Here is a 24673-nt window from a genome sequence, read left to right as displayed (position 1 = left end):
CGCCCGGACTGGAGTGCCGTGGCCAGATCTCAGCTCACTGCAAGCTCTGCCTCCCGGGTTTACGCCATTCTCCTGCCTCAGCCTCCCGAGCAGCTGAGACTACAGGCGCCCGCCACCTCGCCCAGCTAGTTTTTGTATTTTTAGTAGAGACAGGGTTTCACCGTGTTAGCCAGGATGGTCTCGATCTCCTGACCTCGTGATCCGCCCGTCTCGGCCTCTTAAAGTGCTGGGATTACAGGCTTGAGCCACCGCGCCCGGCCGGTGTTTTCTTTTCTTAGAGACAGGGTCCCACTGTGTCACCCAGGCGGGAGTGCAGTGGTGTGATCTCACAGCTCACAGCAGCTTCGACCTCCTTGGCTCTAGCAATCCTCCTGCCATCAGCCTCCCAGGTAGTTGGGACCACAGGCACACGTCACCATGTCCGGCTAATTTTTAAATCTTATTTTATTTTTTATGAGACAGAGTCTCATTCTGTCACCCAGGCTGGAGTGCAGTGGCACAATTTTGGCTCACTGCAACCTCCGCCTCCTGGGTTCAAGTGATTCTCCTGCCTCAGCCTCCTGAGTGGCTGGGACTACAGGCGTGCACCACTACGCCTGGCTAAGTTTTGTATTATTATTATTATTATTATTTAGATGGAGTCTTGCTCTGTTGCCCAGGCTGGAGTATAGTGGCACAATCTCGGCTCACTGCAAGCTCCACCTCCCGGGTTCATGCCATTCTCCTGCCTCAGCCTCCCCAGTTGCTGGGACTACAAGTGCCTGCCACCATGCCCAGCTAATTTGTTGCATTTTTAATAGAGACGGGGTTTCACCATGTTAGCCAGGATGGTCTCTATCTCCTGACCTTGTGATTCACCTGCCTCGGCCTCCCAAAGTGCTGGGACCACAGGCGTGAGCCACTGTGCCTGGCCTAAGTTTTGTATTTTTAGTGCAGACAGGTTTCACCATGTTGGCCAGGCTGACCTTGAACTCCTGATCTCAAGTGATCTGCCCACCTTGGCCTCCCAAATTGCTAGGATTACAGGCGTGAGCCACCACACCCAACTTTCATGTTTTTCTTTTTTGTAGAGAGGTCTTGCTGTTGAAATGGGAAGTTTTGCTGTTGCTCAGGTTGGCCAATTTCTTTCTTTCTTTTTTTTTTTTGGAGACAGAGTTTTGCTCTGTCGCCCAGACTGGAGCGCAATGGTGCCATCTTGGCTCATGGCAACCTCTGTCCCCGGGGTTCAAGCGATTCTCCTGCCTCAGCCTCCCAAGTAGCTGGGATTACAGGCAAGCACCACCATGCCTGGCTAATTTTGTATTTTTAGTAGAGATGGGGGTTTCTCCATGTTGGTCAGGCTGGTCTCGAACTTCTGCCCTCAGTGATCTGCCCGCCTCGGCCTCCCAAAGTGCTGGGATTACAGGTGTGAGCCACTGTGCCCAACCTCAGGCTGGCTAATTTCTTAAACCCTGCTGGAAGGACCTGGTGCCACCAATTCCCGATTCCACTGCAGGCTTAGAAGTTGCTTTTGGCCAGGCTTGGTGGCTCATGCCAGTAATCTCAGCACTGTGGGGGGCCAAGGTACCCGGGTGGATCCCGAGTTTGGGAGTTTGAGACCAGCCTGACCAACATGGTAAAATCCCGTCTCTACTAAAAATATAAAAATCATCTGGGTGTGGCAGTGCGCACTTATAATCCCAGTTACTTGGGAGGCTGAGGCAGGAGAACTGCATGAGCCCGGGAGGCAGGGGTTGCCGTGATCCGAGATCACACCACTGCGCTCCGGCCTGGATGACAGAGTGAGACTCCATCTCAAAAAAAATAAATAAATAAGTTGCTTTCCAGTTATTTCACACCTGTGTATGTGTTCTTCCAGCTTCCAGAACTTTGAGGCTGCTACTTCCTCTTCCACACTCTATCCTCATGGATTCATGTCTTTCCTTTTTTTAATCCCCTTTGTTGTTTTTGTTTTTTGTAGCGATGGCGGGGGGTGGGGGTCTCCCTGTATTGCCAGGCTGGTCTCAAACTCCTGAGCCAAAGCGATCCACCCGCCTCAGCCTCACAAAGTGTTGGGATTACAGGTGTGAGCCACCAAACCTCCGCCTCCCAGGTTCAAGCAATTCTCCTGCCTCAGCCTCCCGAGTAGCTGGGATTACAGGCATGTGCCACCATGCCCAGCTAATTTTGTATTTTTAGTAGAGATAGGGTTTTTCCATGTTGGTCAGGCTGGTCTCGAACTCCCAACCTCAGGTGATCCGTCTGCCTCAGCCTCCCAAAGTGCTGGGATTAGAGGCATAAGCCACCATGTCTAGTCTATTTTCTTTTAGAGACTGGGACTCTGGCTGGGTGTAGTGACTCCTGCCTGTAATCCCAGGAGGCTAGGAGGCTGAGGCAGGTGGGTTGCCTGAGACCAGGAGTTCAAGACCAGCCTGGGCAACATAGCAAGACCTTGTCTCTAAAAAAAAATTTTTTGGCCGGGCGCGGTGGCTCAAGCCTGTAATCCCAGCACTTTGGGAGGCCGAGACGGGCGGATCACGAGGTCAGGAGATCGAGACCATCCTGGCCAACACGGTGAAACTCCGTCCCTACTAAAAAAATACAAAAAACTAGCCGGGCGAGGTGGCGGACGCCTGTAGTCCCAGCTACTCGGGAGGCTGAGGCAGGAGAATGGCCTAAACCCGGGAGGCGGAGTTTGCAGTGAGCTGATATCTGGCCACTGCACTCCAGCCTGGGCGACAGAGCGAGACTCCCTCTCAAAAAAAAAAAAAAATTTTTTTTTAAATTAGCCAGGCACGGTGGCATGCACCTGTAGTCCCAGCTACTCGGCAGGCTGAGGTGGGAGGATCGCTTGAACCCAGGAGGTCTCAAGGTTGCAGAGAGCCATGTTCATGCCATTGAACTCCAGCCTGGGTGACAGAGTAAGATTGTGTCTCAAAAAATACATACATAGTAATGATAATAATGCAAGAAAATTTCCCAGAACTGAAGAATGTGATACTGATCGAAAGTGTGCCCCAAGTGCCCAGAAAAGGAGATAAAAATATTAACACACCTTTACATATATTTAAAAACACTGGAGAGAAGAATTATGTTCTACAAACAAAGAGAAAGAGAAAAATCAAGCAGCAAATCGCATTCAAAAGATCAGAAAAAAGAATTATTTTGCAGTTCAACCTCATCTCTACTAAAAATACAAAAATTAGCCGGGCGTCGTGGTGCATGCCTGTAATCCCAGCTACCTGGAAGGCTGAAGCAGGAGACTCGCTTGAACCTGGGAGGCTGCAATGAGCCGAGATTGCGCCACTGCACTCCAGCCTGGGACAGAGTGAGCCTCCGTCTCAAAAAAAAAAAAAAAAAAATAGAGTCTCGCTCTGTCCCAGGCTAGAGTGCAGTGGTACGATCTCAGCTCATTGCAGCGTCCACCTCCTGGGTTCAAGCGATTCTCCTGCCTCAGCCTCCCGGGTAGCTGGGATTACAGGCATGTGTCAACATGCCCAGCTAATTTTTGTACTTTTAGTAGAGACGGGGTTTCACCATGTTGACCAGGCTGGTCTTGAACTGCTGACCTTGTGATCCGCCAGCCTCAGCCTCCTAAAGTATTGGGATTGCAGGTGTGAGCCACTGTGCCCAGCCACGACTCTGTCTTAAAAAAAGAAAAGAAAAAGGAAGAAAGAAACTACACCTGTCTTGTGACTGCTCATTAATCTTACCAAGGTGGTGGTTCAGCCCCGGAACAGGGAAGAGAGTAGTTTTAGGGAGGAACTATTATTATTCTTGTTTCAAGTTGAACTCTAAATTCCTCCCCCGGTCAACTGGGCCTACGCCCAGGAATGAGCAGGGTCAGCTTGGAGGTCAGGAACAGGATGGGGTCAGTTATGTCATAATTTTGCAAGAGTGGTTTCAATAGGAAGACGTAAGGTCCAAGAGACGCCATTCACTAAAGAACTCCATTGGGGGCGGTGAGAAGGCTCTGGACAGCTTCTCCAGAAAGGGGACAATGACAGAGTACCTGTTGACTCCGAGGAGCATTTAGAGAATTAGTGAACATTTTGGGGCTAAATTAGTGATAAATTTATTGAAAACTAAGTAACGAGAAACAAACAAAAAAAGAACCTCCAGGGAAAACAAGAAGTTGTCTAGGAGATAACATGTTATCATAAGGCCAGATGCAGTGGCTCACACCTGTAATCCCAGCATTTTGGCTTTTGTTTGTTTGTTTTTTGTTTTTTTTTGAGACGGAGTTTTGCTCTTGTTGCCCAGGCTGGAGTGCAGTGGTGTGATCTCAGCTCACGGCAACCTCTGCCTCCCGGGTTCAAGTAATTCTCCTGCCTAAGCCTCCCTAGTAGCTGGGATTACAGGCATGTACCACCACACCTGGCTAATTTTGTATTTATAGTAGAGACGGGGTTTCTCCATGTTGGTCAGGCTGGTCTCAAACTCTCAACACTGTGCCCAGCCTTAATCCTAGCACTTTGGGAGGCTGAGTCGGGTGGATCACTTGAGGTCAGGAGTTTGAGACCAGTATGGCTAATATGGTGAAATCTCGACTCTACTAAAAATACAGAAATTAGCTGGACGTGGAGGCATGTGCCTGTAATCCCAGCTACTCTACCTCCTGGGTTCAAGCAATTCTCTCGCCTCAGCCTCCTGAGTAGCTGGGATTACAGGCGCCCGCCACCACACCCGGCTAATGTTTGTATTTTTAGCAGAGATCAGGTTTCACCATATTGGCCAGGCTGGTCTTGAACTCTTGACCTCAGGTGATCTGCCCGCCTCAGCCTCCCAAAGTGTTGTGATTACAGTCGCAAGCCACCGTGCCCTGACTAACTCAAGCAATTCTTAAAGAAAAGCCTGGTCAGGCACGGTGCTACCTGACTTTCAGTTACATGGAGGTGGGCCAGAGTGCAGCCTGATCAATGCTAAATTATAACTCTATTTCCGTCCAGTTATTCTTTTATTTTCTTTTGCTTTTTCCTTTTATTTTCTTTAACTGTTTTTTCATTATTATTATTATTATTATTATTATTTTTAAGACAGAGTCTTGCTCTGTCACCCAGGCTGGAGTGCAGTGGTGCGATCTCGGCTCACTGTAACTGTAATCGTCCAAGGGGTTCACCTTGTCGGCTGCCTAGACAGAGCTGATTCATCGAGACCGGGGAATCGCAATAGAGAAAGAGTAATTCACACAGAACTGGCTGTGCAGGAGACCAGAATTTTACTGCTACTCAAATCAGTCTCCCCGAGCATTTGGGGAGCAGAGTTTTTAAGGATAACTTGGTGAGTGGGGGAAGCCGGTGAGCCAGGAGTGCTGTTGGTCAGGGATGAAATCACAGAGAGCCACAGCTGTCTTGCACTGACTCCGTTTCTGGGTCGGGGTCACAGGATCAGATGAGCCAGTTTATCCATCTGGGTGGGGCCATGAAGTGCAGGGTCTGCAAAATATCTCAAGGACTGATTTTAGGAGCAGTTTAGGGAGGGTTGGAATCTTGTAGCCTCCAGCTGCATGACTCTAAACCGTAATTTCTAATCGTGTGGCTAATGTTAATCCTACAAAGACAATCTAGTCCCCAGGCAAGAACATCTGCTTTGAGAAAGGGCTGTGACCGTCTTTGTTTAAACTATAAACTAAGTTTCTCCCAAAGTTAGTTCAGCCTACACCCAAGAATGAACAAGGACAGCTTGGCGGTTAGAAGCAAGATGGAGTTGGTTAAGACAGGTCTCCTTCACTGTCTCAGTCATAATTTGCTTCCTGGATTTAAGTGATTCCCCAGCCTCAGTCTCCTGAGTAGCTGGCGATATCAACGCGCGCCACCACGCCCGGCTAATATTTGTATTTTTAGTAGAGACGAGGTTTTGAGACGTTGGCTTCCCAACACACCTGGCCTCAAGTGATCTGTGCACCTCGGCCTCCCAAAGTGCTGGGATTACAGGCGTGAGCCACCAAACCCGGGCTGTGCTCATTGTTCATGAATTTGTAGAGCTTCATCTCCAGACTTCTCCTGATCCTTTCCTGGCGGTCACTGGGTGGGGTGAAAGTCCCAACCCTCCACTCTTTAGGTCTTGCCAGCCCCACCCTGAAGCTCCCCGGGGGTTCTACCCTAAATCACTGCGTTAGCATAAACTCGGGAGTTCTCTGACGGAGCATATAATGAATGACAAGACACTCCTACCGATCAGGAATTTCCAAAGGTGTTAGGGGCTCCGTGGCAGGAAGTGGGGACAAACACCAAATCAGTTTCTTTTTCTACTACAGAAGATAAACACCAAAATAATTAGCTCCAAGAGATAAAGAGGCCGCGGGAGGAGGACTGTGATTTTTCTTCTGACAAGCCACAGGGACCCATGACTCCTTAAGCCAGGGGCCTGGCTCATTTTAATAAATCAAATTTTGAAAAGTCTAGATAGGATTGATGTTATTCCCCATGCCACACTGGGCCCGTTTGTGGCCCAAAGATTTCTGGGACATTGGGGGACCCAGGTTGTGTCCTCATCAAGGCTGCTTGTTTCAGTAATTATCCTGGGCTGCATCGCACCCACCCGGTCGTGGGGCTCAGGCTTGCCCCCATCCCTGGCACATGCCCCTTCAAGGCAGGCAGGTGTGTGTATAGACTTGACTATAGGCTGGGGAGGCAGGGGATCCACGCTGCCAGCAATTTCATCTTCCTGCTGCTGCTTCCCAGATGGCCCCGGCTGTTTCCGCAACCTGGTCCACCCTCCCTCCTCTCTCCTCGCCCTGATAGGTGGTCCTGATGGGCCAGTGCAGAGCGCTGACACTGGTTGAATGCTGTGTCGCACGTGCTTCTCACCAAAGCTTCCTAATGGACGGTGTGCTCCCCCTCTGACATCGGGGTAACAGGCAGAGGGTCTGCATGGCTGCAGGTCACAGAGCTAAGGGAAGTAGAGTTGAGATCTGGACCGAGGTCTGATTCCAGAGCCCTTGGGGAAAGGCCCTCACACCCAGGGGGTCATGGGATCGTCCCTCTAAGGGGGCAGCATTCCTGCCTAGATCTTGGCCAGGGAGTAGATGTCAGAGAGATCATCCATGCTGGGACATCCAGAGTGCCTGGCCTGAGATGCAGAAGGCCCTGGGGTGAGCAGGGTGGAGTGGCCTCAGACGGTAGCTGCTGATTGGCTGTGTGTCCTCAGGCACATCGCCTTGCCTCTCTGTGCAGCAGGAACAGTACCTTGCAGGCAGGTGGTTGTGAAGATTAGATGAGAGTGCCTGGTCCACCGAGCTGCAGCGTAGCCTGTTAGGCTCCAGAAGTAGCCCCTGCCAACCCACCTGACTGCCAGCTGCTCCTCTCAGGCCTTCCCCCCAGACTGATTTGAAAGGTCAGGGTGGCCTGGAATAGTTAGCCTGAGGTCAGATCTGCTGATGGGCCAAAGGTCTGAAGGTGCTCAGTCTGGTGAGCTCACAGGGCTGGGGAGTGGCGGGCGGGTGGAGCCTGGAGGGCTGTGACTGGCCTGAGGCCAGAGTTTATGGCGAAACTGAATCCCCCTTATTCTGATGTCCCGGAAAACATTCCCGGGCGAGTCAGGGCTCCGAGGTGGCTGCCTCAGCTGGGAGTGGGGCCTCCCACCCTGATTCATCCTGTGACCCAGCCCCTGCCAGGGTGGGGAAAGGGGTTGGCAACTCAGGCCCATGCACATGCAAGGAGCGTTCTTTTTCTGTCCTCCCACCACCGTTGCGTCCTGGAAGGCGGGAGTTCAGCACCTTGGAGAGGGGACAGCCCCTGTCCTCGCAGTCCCTGGTGCGGGCGCCCACATGCTTTCTCAATTTGTCCACACGGGAGGTGGGGCATGGTGGGAATTTGAACCCAAGCCTGAATAGCTCGAGTGGGGTCAGGGCACAGTCACTGGGCCAGTGTTAAGCTCCTGATGTGCTTAAAAAGGCCCAAAAAACTAGCCCTGCCACCCCTTACTGTATTTGCCCTGGAATACCTGGATGGGACCTTACACCTGAGAGTGGCCTCAATTCTGAGGCGGCTCCCGGGCAGCCCCACCCTGACCTCACTCACCCCACTGCCTTGGGGGGCTGTCACCAGTGGTCTTGTGAAGGGTTTGGTAAAGGGACGGCCACGTCAGCTTCCCAGGACAGTTCTGGCTCCACATGATGACTGCGGTGACCCTCTGTGCCCCAGGCTATCCACGAGGGCCCACCTGCAGCCCCAGGCCTGCAGCAGACCTTTGGGGATCAGACAGCAAGGCCCCTGCAGACCCCCACCCCAGAGGCACCCAATGAATGTGGCCCTGCCTGGGCTCAGCCAAGGTCAGGAGACACAGAACTCCAATCTTTGCTATAAATACACGTGTTTGGTGAGTGAGGGGCAACAGAAGGCAGAGAGATGGCGCTGTACACAGCTGGTATAGGCTTGGAGGTGGAACGCCAGAGAGACAGACACACAGACAGTCCGCCTAGCAGGGCAGGCCGGGCAGCATTCTGGGGCTTGTAACACTTGGTTGGTGGGCGAGAGCCGGGAGGAGGTCTGGCCCAGGGCTGGAGGGGCCGAGGCACCCTGCAGGCTCCAAGGTCCGAGGTCCCGGGTGGCATCCGCGGTGGTGCCTGGGCTCAGCTCACATCATTCAGGGCCTGGAGGGACACGAGGCCAGTCAGGAGGGTGCTCTGGGTCCCTTTGTCCCCCCACCTAGCCCCGCAGGCCACCCACCTTGCGGGCAAACTCGGGCAGCACGAAAGCGGCGCGGTGCACATCGGAGTTGTAGTACTTCAGCTGCATCTGTGCCACCTGCTGCTGCGTCAGCGGCTGCACCGGCTCCTGGAAGTTGGTGCTCTGGGGACCGGGACGGGGCACATCAGGGGGGGCACTTTGCTTTTTTTTTCTTGAGACAGAGTCTCGCTCTGTTGCCCACGCTGGAGTGCAGTGGCGTCATCTCGGCTCACTGCAACATCTGCCTCCCGGGTTCAAGTGATTCTCCTGCCTCAGCCTCAGGTACATGCCACCACACCCAGCTAATTTTTTTTTTTTTTTTTTGTATTTTGAGTAGAGATGGGGTTTCTCCATGTTGGTCAGGCTGGTCTTGAACTCCTGACCTCAAGTAATCTGCCCGCCTCGGTCTCCCAAAGTGCTGGGATTCCAGGCATGAGACAATGCGCCCGGCCTGGGGAGGGGTCTTTTTTTTTTTTTTTGAGACGGAGCCTTTCTCTGTTACCCAGGCTGGACTGCAATGGTGTGATCTCGGCTCACTGCAAGCTCCGCCTCCCAGGTTCACGCCATTGTCCTGCCTCAGCCTCCCCAGCAGCTGGGACAACAGACAAACGCCGCCGTGTCCAGCGAATTTTTTTGTATTTTTAGTAGAGATGGGGTTTCACCGTGTTAGCCAGGACGGTCTCCGTCTCCTGACCTCCTGATCCACCTGCCTCGGCCTCCCAAAGTGCTGGGATTACAGGCGTGAGTCACCGCGCCCGGCAGGGGGAGGGCTATTTATGCCCACCTTCCCCCTGACCCCCACCACTGGGCACCCCCATCTCACCGGGTTCTTGCTGCACAGCATGAAGCCGATCTGGCCGCTGGGGTAGGTGGGGATGGTGCAGTAGGCGTAGGCCACCACGGGGAACAGGGACTGGCAGAACTGCCGCATCTCCTTGATGAGGTCCAGGTGCAGCCACTGGCACTCGCCTGGGGGCCCCAACACATCAGCATCTGGCAAGGCCTGCCCTGCTCCGCCCCGCCTGCCCCGCCCCACTGCTCCAGGCCTGTGGCTCACCCTGGCAGCAGAGGACCCCATCTTCCTTGAGGGCCGTCTTCATAAGCTGGTAATAGGACTCCTTGAAGAGACTTTCGGCGGGGCCTGGGGAAGGATGGAGGGAGACACACTGAACACAGTCTGGCTGAGACCTCCAGGGCCACTGTTATCCCGCTACACAGACCCACACAGCTGTCAGGTGGCCAGAGCCAGGATCTGAGCCCAGGTCTGTGGGTGACAGGCTCCACACCTGAGTCCCATTCTTGGGGAAGTCTCATTGGCACCACAGCAGAGGAACCTCTACCCCAGGTGTTGGTCCAAGACTAGAACTTGCCCCCACTCCAATGCTGACCAGTCCAGAGCAGAGGGGAGGCTGAAGAGGACACGCGGGCCTCAGTGTCCCAGTGCCAGATCCCCACTCTCCTTGGGGCCCAGCTTGTGAACTCAGGGCAGTGGCCTGCGTCCTGCCTACTGTCCTGTGCCATGTTTCAGAGGGCAGGTAACAACTGAGAAGGGAAAAGTACAGCTCTAGTTCAGGCGGCGGGAGGCTGCTTTATCCTCTACTCTGAAGGCCTGGGGGAGGCTGACCTCCAGACCCGCAGCTGCCAGAAAACCCTGGGGCCCATCCGCTGCTTACCCATAGGGTCTGAGGAGTCAGTGATGATCACATCGAAGGCATCCTGATTCTGTTTCATGAACTCAAAACCGTCACCCACATGTAGGGTCAGCTTCGAGCTAGAGTAGCCAATGGCCATGCCTGGCAGGAACTTCTTGGAGACTTGGATGACATCCTGGAGGGGATGGGAGGGACCAGACTGGGCCAAGGGGCTGGGGGACCTGGAGCCAGACACAGCCACGTGGGACTCTCCAAGTGCCTCACAGGCAAGTGGCCTTGGCCAACCCCTGCCTTCTTTTTCTTTTTTTTTTTTGAGACAGGGTCTCACTCTGTGGCCTAGGCTGGAGTACAGTGGCATAGATCATGGCTCACTGCACCTTCGGCCTCCAGGGCTCAGGTGATCCTCCCACCTCAGCCTCCTGAGTAGCTGGGACTTCGAATGTGTTCCATCATACTCGGCTACTTTTTAAATTTTTGGTAGAGATGGAGTCTCCCTATGTTGCCTCGAACTCCTAGGCTTGAGGGATCCTCCCACCTTGGCCTCCGAAAAGCGCTAGGATTACAGTTGTGAGCCTCCACAGCCGGCCCCTTTTGGGAACCTATTTATTATGTGTAAAGCGAGAAGAACTCTGGTACCTCTGTTTGTCCTTGAGAGCCGGCTCTTGCCTGTGGCTTGAGCTCCTCTCTCCCATCCCTACCCCCTCCTTCCAGACTAAATCACCCTGTTTGAGTGGCTTTCTTGTCCCTTCCTATTTTATTTATTTATCTATTTTTTTTTCTTTTTTGAGATGGAGTCTCGCTGTGTCACCCAGGCTGGAGTGCAGTGGCGCGATCTCGGCTCACTGCAAGCTCCGCCTCCCGGGTTCACGCCATTCTCCTGCCTTGGCCTCCCGAGTAGCACGGATTACAGGCGTCCACCACCATGCCTGGCTAATTTTTTGTATTTTTAGTAGAGACGGGGTTTCACCGTGTTAGCCAGGATGGTCTCGGATCTCCTGCCCTGGTGATCCACCCACCTCAGCCTCCCAAAGTGCTGGGATTACAGGCGTGAGCCACCACGCCCGGCCAATATTTATTTTTTTGAGACAGAGTCTTGCTTTGCTGCCCAGGCTGGAGTGCAGTGGCATGATCTCAGCTCACTGCAACCTCCTGCCTCAGCCTCCCAAGTAGTTGGAATGACAGGTGCATGCCACCAAGTCCCGCCATTTTTTTTTTTGTATTTTTAGTAGAGACGGGGGTTTCATCATGTTGGCCAGGCTGGTCTCAAACTCCTGACTTTGTGATCCGCCCACCTCAGCCTCCCAAAGTGCTGGGAGGTGTGAGCCACCGTGTCTGGCCATTTGATGTCTCCTTTAACTAGGACATCAGCTCCTAGGGGGCAGGGACTGATCTGTCTACCACTGTCCCTGTACCTGGGCAACACCTGGCATGTAGCATGATTTTAGTGAGCAGCTACTGAGCTTAAGGGGTAATATACTAATAGTTGAGCTGTCTCTGGGCCCTGCCGGGGGATGAGATTAAAAATCAGCTTAAAAATCAGCTTAGTCGACTGGGCGGGATGGCTCACGCCTGTAATCCCACTACTTTGGGAGGCCAAGGCTGGCGGATCACCTGAGGTCACGAGGTCCAAGACCAGCCTGACCAACATGGAGAAACCCCGTCTCTACTAAAATTATAAAATTAGCTGGGCATGGTAGCGCATGTCTGTAATCCCAGCTATTTGGGAGGCTAAGGTGGAAGAATTACTTAAGCCTGGGAGGTGGAGGTTGTAGTGAGCCGAGATCGTGCCACTGCAATCCAGCCTGGACAAGAGCGAAACTCTGTCTCAGAGAAAAAAAAAAAAAAAAAAAAAAACTCTGCTTAGTCTTACTAAGAACTCGCCACGCACGTGCCCTCACCACCTGCCAGGCCCTCTGCCATCTGGTTTTCCTACTGAACCCTCCCTGACCAGGCGTTTTCCAGATGGGGAAACAGGCCCTACCTGCCTTGCTCAGGGGTGTGCACCCATTTCAAGGGCACAGCTGGCCAGCGGGAGAACCAGGACTCAAACCCCACCCAATTGGCTCTATGCTGGCACTCACCTCGTCTATCTCACACTGGACCACAGACTCCACGGAGGGGTGCTTCACCACCTCACGCAGGACACCTCCATCTCCGCCCCCGATGATCAGCACCTGGGAGGAGGGGGCAGTAAATGCAGGTGCCCTGGCAGAACTGGGGGCCCCCAGGCCCCAGAAGCAGACCCCCTGGTCCCTCGGATCCACGGGCCTCATCATTTTCTACCCTCGGAAAATCTTTCGTGCTGGTGTCCCCTTTCCTGGAAGTTCCTTCCAGGGCTGCCCTACGCTTCCGGGGCCGCGTCAGTGTCGGCCCCCACCCCTCTGCGGGACTCCCTGGCCTTGCTAGCACTTTCTCTGACAACCGTGCAGGCAGCATCTGGGAAGAGTCCGGGGCACACCTGGGGCCGCCCCTCGTCCGGCACTGTTCCAGGGGACACTGGGGTACCTTTCGCGGGTTGGGGTGGCTGCAGAGAGGCAGGTTGGCGATCATCTCCTGGTAGGAGAACTCGTCCCTCTCCGTGCACTGGATGACACCGTCCAACACCAGCACGTTGCCATAGGTCTTACTGCGGGCGGAGTGACAGTCAGGGACCTGGGTTCTCTGGGGTGGGGAAAACACACCCCAAGCCGCCCTGGGTAAGGAGGGTCTCCCCACCCCGCCTAGGGGTCCCGGGGTGGGGAGCGATGGTGACACGTGGCGAGGAACAGCGGGCGGGCCGCCGGGTGGAGGCTGGGGTGGGACCCGGGGTCTACTCGGGCTCTGACGTATCCCGAGGCTGACACGTGGAGCTGGGCGCAGACTCCGGCTCCCCCGCCCAAGAGGCCAGCCCGCAGCCCCAGTCCTAGCCCAGCGAGGCGGGGTGAGGGGTGGCGAGGGAGCCAGGGCAGGACGGGGTCCGGCCGGCTTGGGTCCCGGCGTGGAGGGGGCCGTGAGGCGGGCAGCAGGCGGCCTGGGCTGAGCCGAGGGTGCCGGCGCCCGCGGGCAGCGGCGGTACCTGCGGAAGACTAGGATGTCCTGGTAGCGCGAGCGCCGGTGGTGGAGCAGCTGCTCCACCTGCAGCGACAGGGCCTGGCCGGGCCACAGACTGCAGGTCTCGCGGAACCAGCCCTCGCGGATGGCGGCGGGGCCGGATGCAGCTGGGCCATCGGGGCCGGGCTCCATGGCGGGCAGGCGGGCGGGCGGCGCGGGGCGCGGGCCCGGGACTGCAGGCCGCGCGGAGCCGCAGCACAACGGGACCAGCTCCGCCCGCCGCCCGCGCCGCAACCTAACCCGGGCGCGGGGCGGGGCCTGCCGGCGGGGGCGGAGCCCGCACTCTCCAATGGCAACGCGGCCTCGCCGGACGCTCATTGGCCACCGGCACGCAGAGCGGCGCGGAGTGGCTGGGGGGCGCCGTCCGTCGGCGGCAGCAAGGTAGTGCGGCCCGCTCCAGGGGCCACGTGGGGCCCGGCCGGGGCTGGGCTGTCGGGCAGGGTTCCGGGGCGGGCTGGGCCGGCGGAAGGGGTCTGGGTCCTTCCTCCGCCCTAACCAGCCGGGGCGGTGCACCACCGGCCCCTGCTGCCTTCTCGGGGTTGGGAAGCACCGAGGGCCGCTAGGGACTGCGGGACTCGGGCTTGGTGCGGAGTGCGAGAGCGCTGGGACGTGCGGTCTCGGGAGTCAGCCTTTGGGCTGGAGACACGGGAGCGGGCAGCTACAGTGGGTAATTACGTTGTTGCACGGAGCGAGTAGAACGTATCCCTCGCTGCGTCCAAAATCTGGTTCCTTGTTGGATTTGAGCAGATTATGTGGCTCGTCGGGGCGAATTGAGGGTTTTTATTTACTTGGAAAGAATCATCACAGCCCGCGAATTAACAAGCTGGATTTAGCCATTTCCCCTTAGTTCCTCTGAGCCATGAGCCTATGGCTGTTGAATACGAGAGAAGTGCTTTTCTAAACGAGTTTCTAAATTTACCAAGTGTCCAGGAAGAGGCCCAGAACATACATATTCAGCACCAGAAAAGACTGACACGCAATTTTTCTTGACAAACTGGGTCTTGCTCCTTGAAGGGTGGGTGGGAATGTGCTTTCTGTTTTTATGAGAATGTCAAAGAACTTCTCAGAATCACATTAAGCATGCTAATTACCAAATATTAAATGCTAATTGTTCTACACGCAGTTCGAATGCCAAGGAAGATGAAACTGGTATAAGCTACTCTTGACATTATGTCAGGGATGGTTTTGACACGTTTTGCAGCCTCCGCCTGGAGGTGGGGAACGCTTCCTGTGTCGTCCCCAGAGCTGAATAACAGTGTTGTTTACCGGTGAGAGCAAGCCTCAAGCCTAGGCAACAATGTGCCTTGCTTGCCTTTAAGCCCCTTCTAAAGGGGAGGTAAACCAAGACCGCTAAAGAATTGCTAGGTGCCTGGGCGCGATGGTTCACCCCGGTAATCCCAGCACTTTGGGAGGCCGAGGCGGGCGGATCACGAGGTCAAGAGATCAAGAGGATCTTGGCTAACATGGTGAAACCCCGTCTCTACTAAAAATACAAAAGTTAGCTGGGCGTGGTAGTGCGCGCCTGTAGTCCCAGCTACTCGGGAGGCTGAGGCAGGAGCATCGCTTGAACCCGGGAGGTGGAGGTTGCAGTGAGCCAATATTGCGCCACTGCACTCCAGCCTAGCCTGGCGACAGAGCGAGACTCCGTCTCAAAAAAAAAAAAAAAGAAAAAAAATTATTGCTAGGCATAGGCTGGGCGCGGTGGCTCACGCCTGTAATCCCAGCACTTTGGGAGGCCAAGGCGGGTGGATCACCTGAGGTCAGGAGTTCAAGACTAGCCTGGCCAACATGGTGAAACCTCGACTCTACTAAAGATACAAAAAATTAGCCAGGGTGGTGGCGGACGCCTTGTAATCCCAGCTATTTGGGAGCCTGATGCAGGAGAGTCCCTTGAACCCGGGAGGTGCAGGTTGCAGTGAACTGAGATTGCGCCACTGCACTCCAGCCTGGCGACAAAGCAAAACTCCGTCTCAAAAAAAAAAAAAAAAAAAAAAAGGAATTGCTAGGCAGCTGGGCACAGGGGATCAGGCTTGTTAATACTAGGATTTTGGGAGGCCGAGGCAGGAGGACCACTTGAGCCCAGGAGTTCGAGACCAGCCTGGGCAACATAGCAAGACCCTGTCTCTAAAAAATAAAAAACATTGCTAGGCAACAGCCTCCATGGACTTGTTCCAGGAACAAAGATTATTTGTGAAAGGTCCACATAGTGGGTAAGAGTCAGTGTGTGTGTGTCCAGTGCTACAGGCTTGACTGGGTTCAACCCTGTACTTGGGTCAAGGTGTTCGCTGACATTACCTGTACTTCCTCGAAGACATTTCTGCCTCTGGGTTGTAACTGCCTGTGTACTTGTCTATGTTCCCTGAGCCAGATCATAAGCTCGGAAGCTGAGGATGGTGGCCGTAGATGGCAGGCCTGCATGCAGCTAGGTGCCTTGTGGATCAGCTTGCTTTTAGGTGGTGAAGGACTGACCATAGACGTGGCCCTGGCGTTCCAGGGCTGCATAGGGGAAAGGGGAACGCCAAGTCCATCCCATCCCTTCTACAAGCTGGACAAAGCTGCTCCGGCATGTGGGTCCTCACATGAAAAAGGCTCACACATTGACATCCTTTGTCTTCATGTACAGGGAGTGAAACTGAGGCCTCAGCCTCAAGCAGGAACAGAACTTGATACCTCTGGGCCAGAGTGCACAGACATTGCACAAACCTTCCAAGTTCAGAGAAGACAAAAACCCTGAATAAATTACAGACAAAAAAGCCCCCAAATGTGCAGCACTGTGAATCCAAAAATGCCACTTGACTTCAGGTCAGAAAACTGACTTCAGGTCAGAAAAACTGATTTTGCCAGAAGTAGCCATTACTGCACAGCCCAGTTACAATCACAATTGACGTTAAAGTCAGGCCAGATGACTACAGAAAAAAACCAGGATTGGCCATGTGTGGTGGCTCACGCTTGTAATCCCAGCAGTTCAGGAGGCCGAAGGGGGCGGATCGCCTGAGGTCAGGAGTTCAAGACCAGCCTGGCCAATGTGAAGTTCCATCTCTACTAAAAATACAAAAATTAGCTGCCATGGTGGCACGCACCTGTAATCCCAGCCACTCGGGAGGCTGAGGCAGGAGAATTGCTTGAACCCGGGAGGTGGAGGTTTCAGTGAGCCACAGTCGCACCAGTGCACTCCAGCCTGGGTGACAGAGCAAGACCCTGTCAACAACAACAACAACAACAAAAACAAAAAAACCAACACCAAAAATCAAAACAAAAAACAAAAACAAAAAAACCAGGATTGAGAAAATCAGGCTTTAGCATGAAATGTTTCTCCCTAAATTCAGACCAATGTACCTCAAAAATCCAGTTATAAAGCTTAAGTGTCTAGTGGGTTAACTCTCCCACCCAAGCTCCTAAGAAGTGTCGTTATAAAAGGTAAAAGGGGAGAAAGGGTAGAGGAGAGAAAGGTGGGCCAATGGCTGCTGTTCAAGGAAATGGTTTAAATGGGGCTGCCACGTGGTTATGTGTCTGTCACAAGAGGCTTGTTAGGCAGTTAGCACTTGAGTCATTTTTCTAGCCTTCCATTCAGCCAGGCAGACAGCTGTGGTTGAGTGGGAACAATTTTGGCCATTATGTGGTGTGGCTTGGTTGAAAATGCTTATGGCAAGCTGCCTAAGGCACCACAAACAGCAGCATACCTCCTTGAGCACACAGCCTTCCTGCTCATAAATTCTCTCTACCTCCAACCCCGCCAGCCCTGCCAGATCCCTTTCCCTTCTTCTTGGAGCACAGGCCCAGCCATGGCCTCCACTACTCAGTCACTGTACAGTTTCTGACCCACACACACCCCTTTATGTGCTCCCCATCCTCCTTCGTCCTGTCCCAGGTGCTCCCCAAGTGACCTGACATTGAGCTCCAGCTGTTCTTCGAACGCCCGAAGACCATCATCTCCACCCCATGGCTCAAGAGTTCTGGATTTTGGGGTTGATGGATCAGTAAACCTGCGCAAACAGCATCTAGGGACTGACACTGGGTTGCGAACTTTTTATTTGGCAAGATTGACCATTTGAAAAGATCTTAAACTCCTGTCTAAGGTTCCTGTCTTTTAAAAAACAAACAGAAGGCTGGGCGCCATGGCTCAGGCCTTGGTGGCCTGGTGGGTGGATTATCTGAAGTCAGGAGTTCAGGACCAGCCTGGCTAACATGGTGAAACCCCGTCTCTACTAAAAATACAAAAATTAGCCAGGCGTGGTGGTGGGCGCCTATAATCCCAGCTACTCGGGAGGCTGAGGCAGGAGAATTTCTTGAACCCAGGAGGTGGAGGTTGCAGTGAGCCAAGTTCGTGCCATTGCACTCCAGCCTGAACAACTGGAGAGGGAGACTGCCTCAAAAAACAAACAAACAAACAGAAAAACATTTTTACAAAGACAAAACCAATATGGAAAACTTCCAAAGAAAGGGTGCAACATTAGTTCAACTCTCTGGGAGACTGTTTTCATTCACCTCTAACCAGTGGTAAGACCACTGCACCCGCTCAGCCAGGCTCAGGCCTGTGGCTTCAGCTAACAGTGGTTCTCAAACTTCAGCAGGCAGAAGAATCAGCAGGAGAGCCGGGTGAGCACAGCAGCCCCGGCAGCCTCCAGGCTCTGGGTGGCACTGGATTCTTTCTGACAAGCCCCCATCTGGGCTGTCAGAAACCTCCGCTTTGAGCAGCGCTGCCATAGAGCTCTCTGGAAGTGCCTTGCTCCTCAGGGTCCAGTCCCAACGCCCCTTTCACAAGGCCTCTCAGGCCATCCTCAGTAGAAAATAATTTCTCATTTTGGCCAGGTGCGGTGGCTCACGCCTTGCAATCCCAGCACTTTGGAAGGCTGAGGCGGGCGGATCACTTGAGGTCAGGAGTTCAAGACCAGTCTGGCCAATATGGTAAAACCCCATCTCTACTAATTAGCTGGGTGTGGTGGCAGGCGCCTGTAATCCCAGCTACTTAGGAGGCTGAGGCAGAATTGCTTGAACCCAAGAGGCAGAGGTTGCAGTGAGCCAAGATCGCGCCACTATGCTCCAGCCTGGGTGACAAGAGTGAGACTCTGTCTCAAAAAAAAAAAAAAAAAAAAAAATTTCCACCTGTGAGGCGCGGTGCAGTGGCTCACGCCTGTAATGCCAGCACTTTGGGAGGCTGAGGTGAGTGGATCACCTGAGGTCAGGAGTTCGAGATCAGCCTGACCAACATGGTGAAACCTCGTCTCTACTTAAAAATACAAAATTAGCCAGGGGTGATGGCGGGCGCCTGTAATCCCAGCTCCTTGGGAGGCTGAGGCAGGACAACTGCTTGAATCCAGGAGGCGGAGGTTGCAGTGAGCCAAGATTGTGCCATGCCATTGCACTCCAGCCTGGGCAACAAGAGCAAAACTCCGTCTCAGGAAAAAAAAAAAAAAAATTCCACCTGTCCATTTTTTATAGCAGAGACTGCCATTTTTGGGCAGTGACTGTTCTTTGTCCTTCGATGTCTGTTCTTCCCAAATTCTATAATAGAACCCTGGGCTTTTAGCTGGACACATGGATGACTGAAATAATGACATTTCCTAATATCCCTTGCTGTGGTCATGTGACTAAGTTCTGACCAACGGGAAGTTGAAATGGGCAGTGTCCTATTCAGAGATTGGGTGCTCTTCTTTCCTCCTTCCAGCAGACGGGAATGAGAAAGTAATGGCTGGAGCAAGGGCAGCCACCCTGCATCATGAGGCGGCAGCCTTGCATTTGAGCTGAGGGTGGTAAAACAATAGGAGTCTGTGTCTGATGATCATGAGCATCACACTAGCTCTGGACCAACTATATTTACAGAAGAGGAGGAAACTCATCTCTCTTGTTAAAAGTCACTCAAATCATCTCTCTTGTTAAAAGTTTGGCTTTTCTGTCATTTTCAACCAATCTAGTCCTAGCTAATACAATCTCCAGCCTATCTTAGGACAGGGCTGTTCTCTGCTGTCCTGCTTGAATGGGAGCTCTCTGACGGCAGTGATGTGTGATTTAGTTTGGTACACCCCAAAGGGTATCATTTACAGTTGGCGGTCTCAATACTTTGTGGGATGAATTTCAAAGAGAAAACGTTCCTACGTTAAGTATTTGTAAAAACCAAAGTAATGGCATTCTGTGCTTACTAGCCCATCTCAGGATTAAAATAAAATGAAATTCTAAAGAAATTATCAGAAATTGGGTCACAAATTTATAGAAAAGTTCAGTGCTGCATTATTAAGAATAGTACCAAAAATGAAAACCTAAATGTTTAACAGTGGGGGTTGGCGAAACTAAATTTTGGATTGAGAAAAGTGTCACAATATAAACTTTCAAGGTGAAAAATGATAGAAACCTAAACCCAAGATATATTAAACAAATATATCTATATACAAATAGCAAAAGCTTACAAGGAAATACAGCAAAATGTTAAAGATTATCTCAGTTCGGCGTGGTGGCTCATGCCTGAAATCCCAACACTGGGAGGACAAGATGGGAGGACCGCTTGAGGCCAAGAGTTCAAGACCAGCCTGGGCAACACAGCAAGACCCCGTCTCTATAAAACATAAGAAAAATTACCCAGGTGTGGTAGCATGTGCCTGTAGTCTTAGCTATGTGGGAGGCTGAGGCGGCAGGATCACTTGTGCCTGGGAGGTCAAGGCTGCAGTGAGCCAAGATCACACCACTGCACTCCAGACTAGGCAATAGAGTGAGATCCTGTCTCAAAAAAAGAAGAAAAAAAAAAAAAAAAAAAAGAGCATCTTTGTGTGGTAGGACTACAGATGCTTAAAATTTTCTCTTTGTATTTTTCTTTAGTTTTTGAGAGAGTATTGTTCTACTGCCCAGGCTGGAATGCAGTGGTGTGATCTCAGCTCACTGCAACCTCCGCCTCCTAGATTCAAGCGATTCTTCTGCCTCAGCCTCCTGAGTAGCTGAGATTACAGGTGCTCACCACACCTGGCTGATTTCTGTATTTTCAGTAGAGATGGGGTTTCACCATGTTGGCCAGGCTGGTCATGAACTCCTCACCTCAGGTGATCCGCCTGCCTCAGCCTCCCACAGTGCTGGGATTACAGGTGTGAGCCACCACGTCCGACCTTGTATTTTACTATATTTCCCACATTTCCTGCAATGAACATGTTATTACTTCTATAATTAGGGAAAAAAAAAAAAAAGTTGATTTAAAAAAAAAAAAGCAAAGAACATAGTAGAGAACAGGTCCTCAGGAGCCGTGGCTAGCTCTAGGGCACCTTACCACTTCCTTTCCCGATGGCATTTTTTAACTAGGTGGCTCCATTCATGTTATTTGAAGGCTCGGGAAGGAAGTGAAACTGCCCAGAGAACCCTCTCAAAGCGGAGCGATGAGCATCACAGCTTGTGCTTTGCAGGTGCTGCCATTTCTGAGTCCCAGCAATTTGTTTCATATTCCTCCTTGGGAGTGGCTCCAGATTTTGCTTTTTCTTTTTTTTTTTTTTTTTTGAGGCGGAGTCTCGCTTTGTCGCCCAGGCTGGAGTGCAGTGGCATGATCTTGGCTCACTTGCAAGCTCCGCCTCCTGGGTTCATGCCATTCTCCTGCCTCAGCCTCCCGAGTAGCTGGGACTACAGGCGCCCGCCACCACGCCCAGCTAATTTTTTGTATTTTTAGTAGAAAGGGGGTTTCACCGTGTTGGCCAGGATGGTCTCGATCTCCTGACCTCGTGATCCGCCCGCCTCGGCCTCCCAAAGTGCTGGGATTACAGGCGTGAGCCACCGCGCCCAGCCAGCTCTGGATTTTTCTGGAAGTCACCATAACCCCTGGAGCACACTCACCTGCCCACAGACAGCTGAAGATGGTTGCCTGAACAGGATGGCAACCTGCCCAGAGCTGTGGCGGTAACAAAATAAAAGTCAGGAATCAGCTTTCTTCCAGGAAGAATATTTTTTAATGGTTTAAAAATACATCTGTACAAAAGCAGCACTGGTATTTGGTGCTTCTGGTCCACAGGTGCTGCGTGGCTTCCAGGACTATCTCTGTGGCCAGTTGTACCTGAAGCCTCTGCAGAGACAGTATAAAAACAACAGTTATTTCTTCTGGGTTGGCTGGATGTTCTCAGATGGTTTACAAAATGGTGCAAACCTTAATCATGCAGAACAGAGGGAGAATGGTTTGTTCAGGGGCCCCGAGAACTTGGCGGCCCACCAGAGCTGGCTGAGCTGAGAAGCATCTCGAGGAGGCAGACCTGTTCTTCCTGGCCCCGGGCAAGTCCCCTGACCTCAGGGTCAGCTTGATTATTAGGATTTTATGTTTTTAACAAAAACATTTCGCCAGGTGCAGTGGCTCACACCCGTAATCCAAGTACTCTGGGAGGCCGAGTTGGGAGGATCAACTGAGGCCAGGAGTTTGAGACCAGCCTGGCCAACATGGAAAACCCCATCTGTACTAAAAATACAAAAACATTAGCTGGGCGTGGTGGCGGGAGCCTGTAATCCCAGCTACTCGGGAGGCTGAGGTGGGAGACTTGCTTGAACCCAGGAGGCGGAGGTTGCAGTAAGCCGAGATTGTGCCACTGCACTCCAGCCTGGGTGACAGAATGAGACTGTCACAAACCACAACAAAACCAAGTCAAACCACTCTTCAACAACAAGGATAACCCACACGTGCTTACTTTTTCCTCATTCCTAATAGGCTGGCCCAGGAAAATTTCGTAACTATTCACACCTATTTTCCCTGAGGTGACCCCAGGAAACACAGCAACTGGAAAGCCAGGAACAAGGGGCATCTGAGTCCTGGGGCGCAGTGCCTGGCTCTGTGATGTGTGGCACAGAGCACATCACCTCCCGCCCTTGTTTTCCAAGTGGCGAGAGGGACCTGGCTGTGGGAGGTTCTCTGAGGCGTCCTGGTTGAAGACCCCTCGGCACTAGCTCCCCAGCGGTTCCCCACTGACTGCACCATGCAGGGCAGGTGCTTTTTCACTGGGCTTCCTGGGCTACACTGCCATCCACCGCGTACCTGTCTGACTTTCCCGTCGGAAAGGACATACTTTTGTTTCCCACCGATTGTTTAATTTTTTTGGCTGCAATACATTTCTGGAAAGAAAAGAAACCGTTTAAGCTGGGTAGGCACCTTGACCACAAGATACACAGAAACACACACCTGAGCTCAGGGGGGCCAAAGATTCTAGCAGCACAGGTATGACTTTAGATTCCCTGCGAGAGGACGTTTCTGTCTCTCTGAAGGCAGAGCTGCTACGATGCGCTGCAAGAGGAACAGGAGGGCCCCAAAGCAGCCCTGTCCCCGCGCCTGTGGAACCTGCAGCCACGCTGTTTCCCTGGCACCAGCACCAACACCCACGTGGGGCGAATGCAGGCTTGTGCTGGCCCCAAAGGGGGTGCTTTTGGCCTGCAGCTGTGGTTCCCATGGTAGCAAACACAGAATAACACCCTTTAAAACCACACGCCAGCTTTTACAGCCTCGTTTTATGAGTTGCTGGGGTAGCTGACGGGTATTGTCCACGCTTGGGAAGAAATGAGGTGAGGAAAAAGATATGCAAAGGAATGGACTCCTGGATGGGCCTGTCTTCTCAGCAGAGGAGGAGGTCAAAAATAGGTGCCACGGGTGTGCTAAAATCCTCCAGGAACAGTTCTTACCTTGCCAGAAGGGGTCTGTTTATTTGGATCAAACTGAGAAGCAGCTTTGGATTTGCTGTTTCCTGAAAGGTAAGAGATGAGAGAGACCTGTGGTCAGGTCAATGAGTTACCAGGCATCACAGGCTCACAGCGAGGCTGGGACCACAATACTCAGGCAAGCCTTGGCTGTCAGAGCGCAACCCCCGTCACGATGAGGGGCTGCGGCTTGTGGCTCACGTAAATGAATACATGGTGATCCTGGTTCCTGTGGGCAGTCTGAAGACCAGGCCTGTTTCTCTCGGCTCTAGTCCCAGGGACGTTAGGGGCAGGTGGCTATAGCAGTGGCCCCTGCACATAAGGAAATCCATTCTGATCTCTGTGCTGGGTGATGCCGTCAGGAACTCGGGCTCTGAGGCGACACTCCTGTATAAAGGGCCACTGTGTGGAATGGCCTCTGCTTTCTCTTTTCCAAAGAAGCATGTTGCGCTGAAGGCTGCTGGAGTCGGGAATGCCATCTGTAGCCCCTTCGAAGCAGACGGACTCTCATAGCCCCAGCACCCATAGGGGTTCATGTCATAGGTTTTGAGATTTTTCAACAAACAAAATCCTCAGTGTGTGTGTGTGTGTGAGACAGAGAGAGAGAGAGAGAGAGAGAGGGATTATGGGCACAAGTTACAGTGAGGAAGGATGGAGCCCTGGTCACAAAGGAAGTGACAGGTGATCTTGCTAACCCACCATGGAGGCCACCAAGAGAGTGAGAGCTCCCGTGGAGAAGGTGGAAATGAGGCTGCAGGCCACTGTCCACGTTGCCACGGCCTCTCTGGACTACTCCAACAATTCCTGGCCAGCGCCATGCCTTGCGCAGGGCTCACTTGGCCCCTGTGTTGCAGTCTCTTTATGGCTTCCTCCCCTCTCAACGCACACAGATGCCCCCCTATGGGGCCCCAGTACTTCCTCACCAGCAAAAGCCTTGAAGTCTGACTGGCTGTAGTCATAAGGTGTAAACTCTTTTTCTGGCAGCTCCAGGTCCTTTGGCTTCTTGGAAATTTTGAGTCGTTTCTTCTCTTGTTTCTGTTCTGTGGTCCTTGGGTCACTTGTTGCTCGCTCTCTCTTCTTTGCAGCATTTTCTAGCTGTAGATCAGGAACAGATGTGGGGGAGGAACAGGGAGGCACGTGGGAGAGGGAACCCCGCCAGCCTCAGCAGTAGCTGGGACCCAGCTGCCTAAGTGGTAAGAAGAACCGTCAGTGGTGGGAAGAGGAGCTGTGGATGGAACTTCGGACCAACACTCAGGGTCAGCTGAAACCAATTCCTCACTGGACAATGACATGAGGTCATTTAAGAAAGGCAAGCAGGCCAGGTGCAGTGGCTCATGCCTATAATTCCAGTGCTTTGGGCGGCCAAGGTGGGAGGACTGCTTTAGGCAGTCTGAGACCAGCCTGGGCAACATAGCAAGACCCTTATCTCTACAAAAAATTGAAAAAAAAATGTAGCCGGGCATGGTGGTACGTGCTTGTAGTCCTAGCTACTTGGGAGGCTGAGGTGGGAGGATCGCTTGAGCCCAGGAGTACAAGGCTGCTATGAGCTATAATCGCACCACTGTACTCCAGCCTGGGCATCAGGGTAAGAGTAAGACCATGTCACTGGTTTTTTTTTTTTAAAAAAGGAAATTTAAAAAAAGGGGAACT

At 52.7% G+C, this 24673-nt stretch overlaps 2 protein-coding genes across 2 annotated transcripts in view; both read right to left on the bottom strand.

Annotated features, from left to right (window-relative positions):
• Positions 1–8275: 8275 nt before the first annotated feature.
• On the bottom strand, positions 8276–13647 carry SRM (spermidine synthase). The gene is made up of 8 exons (XM_023191984.2): positions 13356–13647; positions 12806–12926; positions 12382–12474; positions 10322–10475; positions 9706–9789; positions 9472–9617; positions 8649–8771; positions 8276–8572 (listed from the first exon to the last, which is right to left on the bottom strand). The coding sequence occupies exons 1-8, from the start codon at positions 13520–13522 to the stop codon at positions 8552–8554; spliced, it is 909 nt and encodes a 302-aa protein (XP_023047752.1). The 5' UTR covers positions 13523–13647; the 3' UTR covers positions 8276–8551.
• Positions 13648–21287: 7640 nt separating this feature from the next.
• Positions 21288–24673, bottom strand: part of EXOSC10 (exosome component 10) — a 29303-nt gene continuing 25917 nt past the window's right edge. Inside the window, exons 22-25 of the mRNA XM_023191938.2 lie at positions 23947–24118; positions 23009–23070; positions 22371–22447; positions 21288–21416 (exon numbers count right to left, since the gene is read on the bottom strand). Of these exons, the coding sequence (XP_023047706.1) occupies positions 21386–21416; positions 22371–22447; positions 23009–23070; positions 23947–24118 (342 nt within the window). The 3' untranslated portion in view covers positions 21288–21385. The remainder of the gene's footprint in view (positions 21417–22370; positions 22448–23008; positions 23071–23946; positions 24119–24673) is intronic.

This window comes from Piliocolobus tephrosceles, chromosome 1 (assembly GCF_002776525.5).
Source record: "Piliocolobus tephrosceles isolate RC106 chromosome 1, ASM277652v3, whole genome shotgun sequence".
NCBI lineage: Eukaryota > Metazoa > Chordata > Mammalia > Primates > Cercopithecidae > Piliocolobus > Piliocolobus tephrosceles.
The sequence above is the reverse complement of the archived record's forward strand: the minus strand, read 5'-3'. Positions and strand labels throughout refer to the sequence as shown.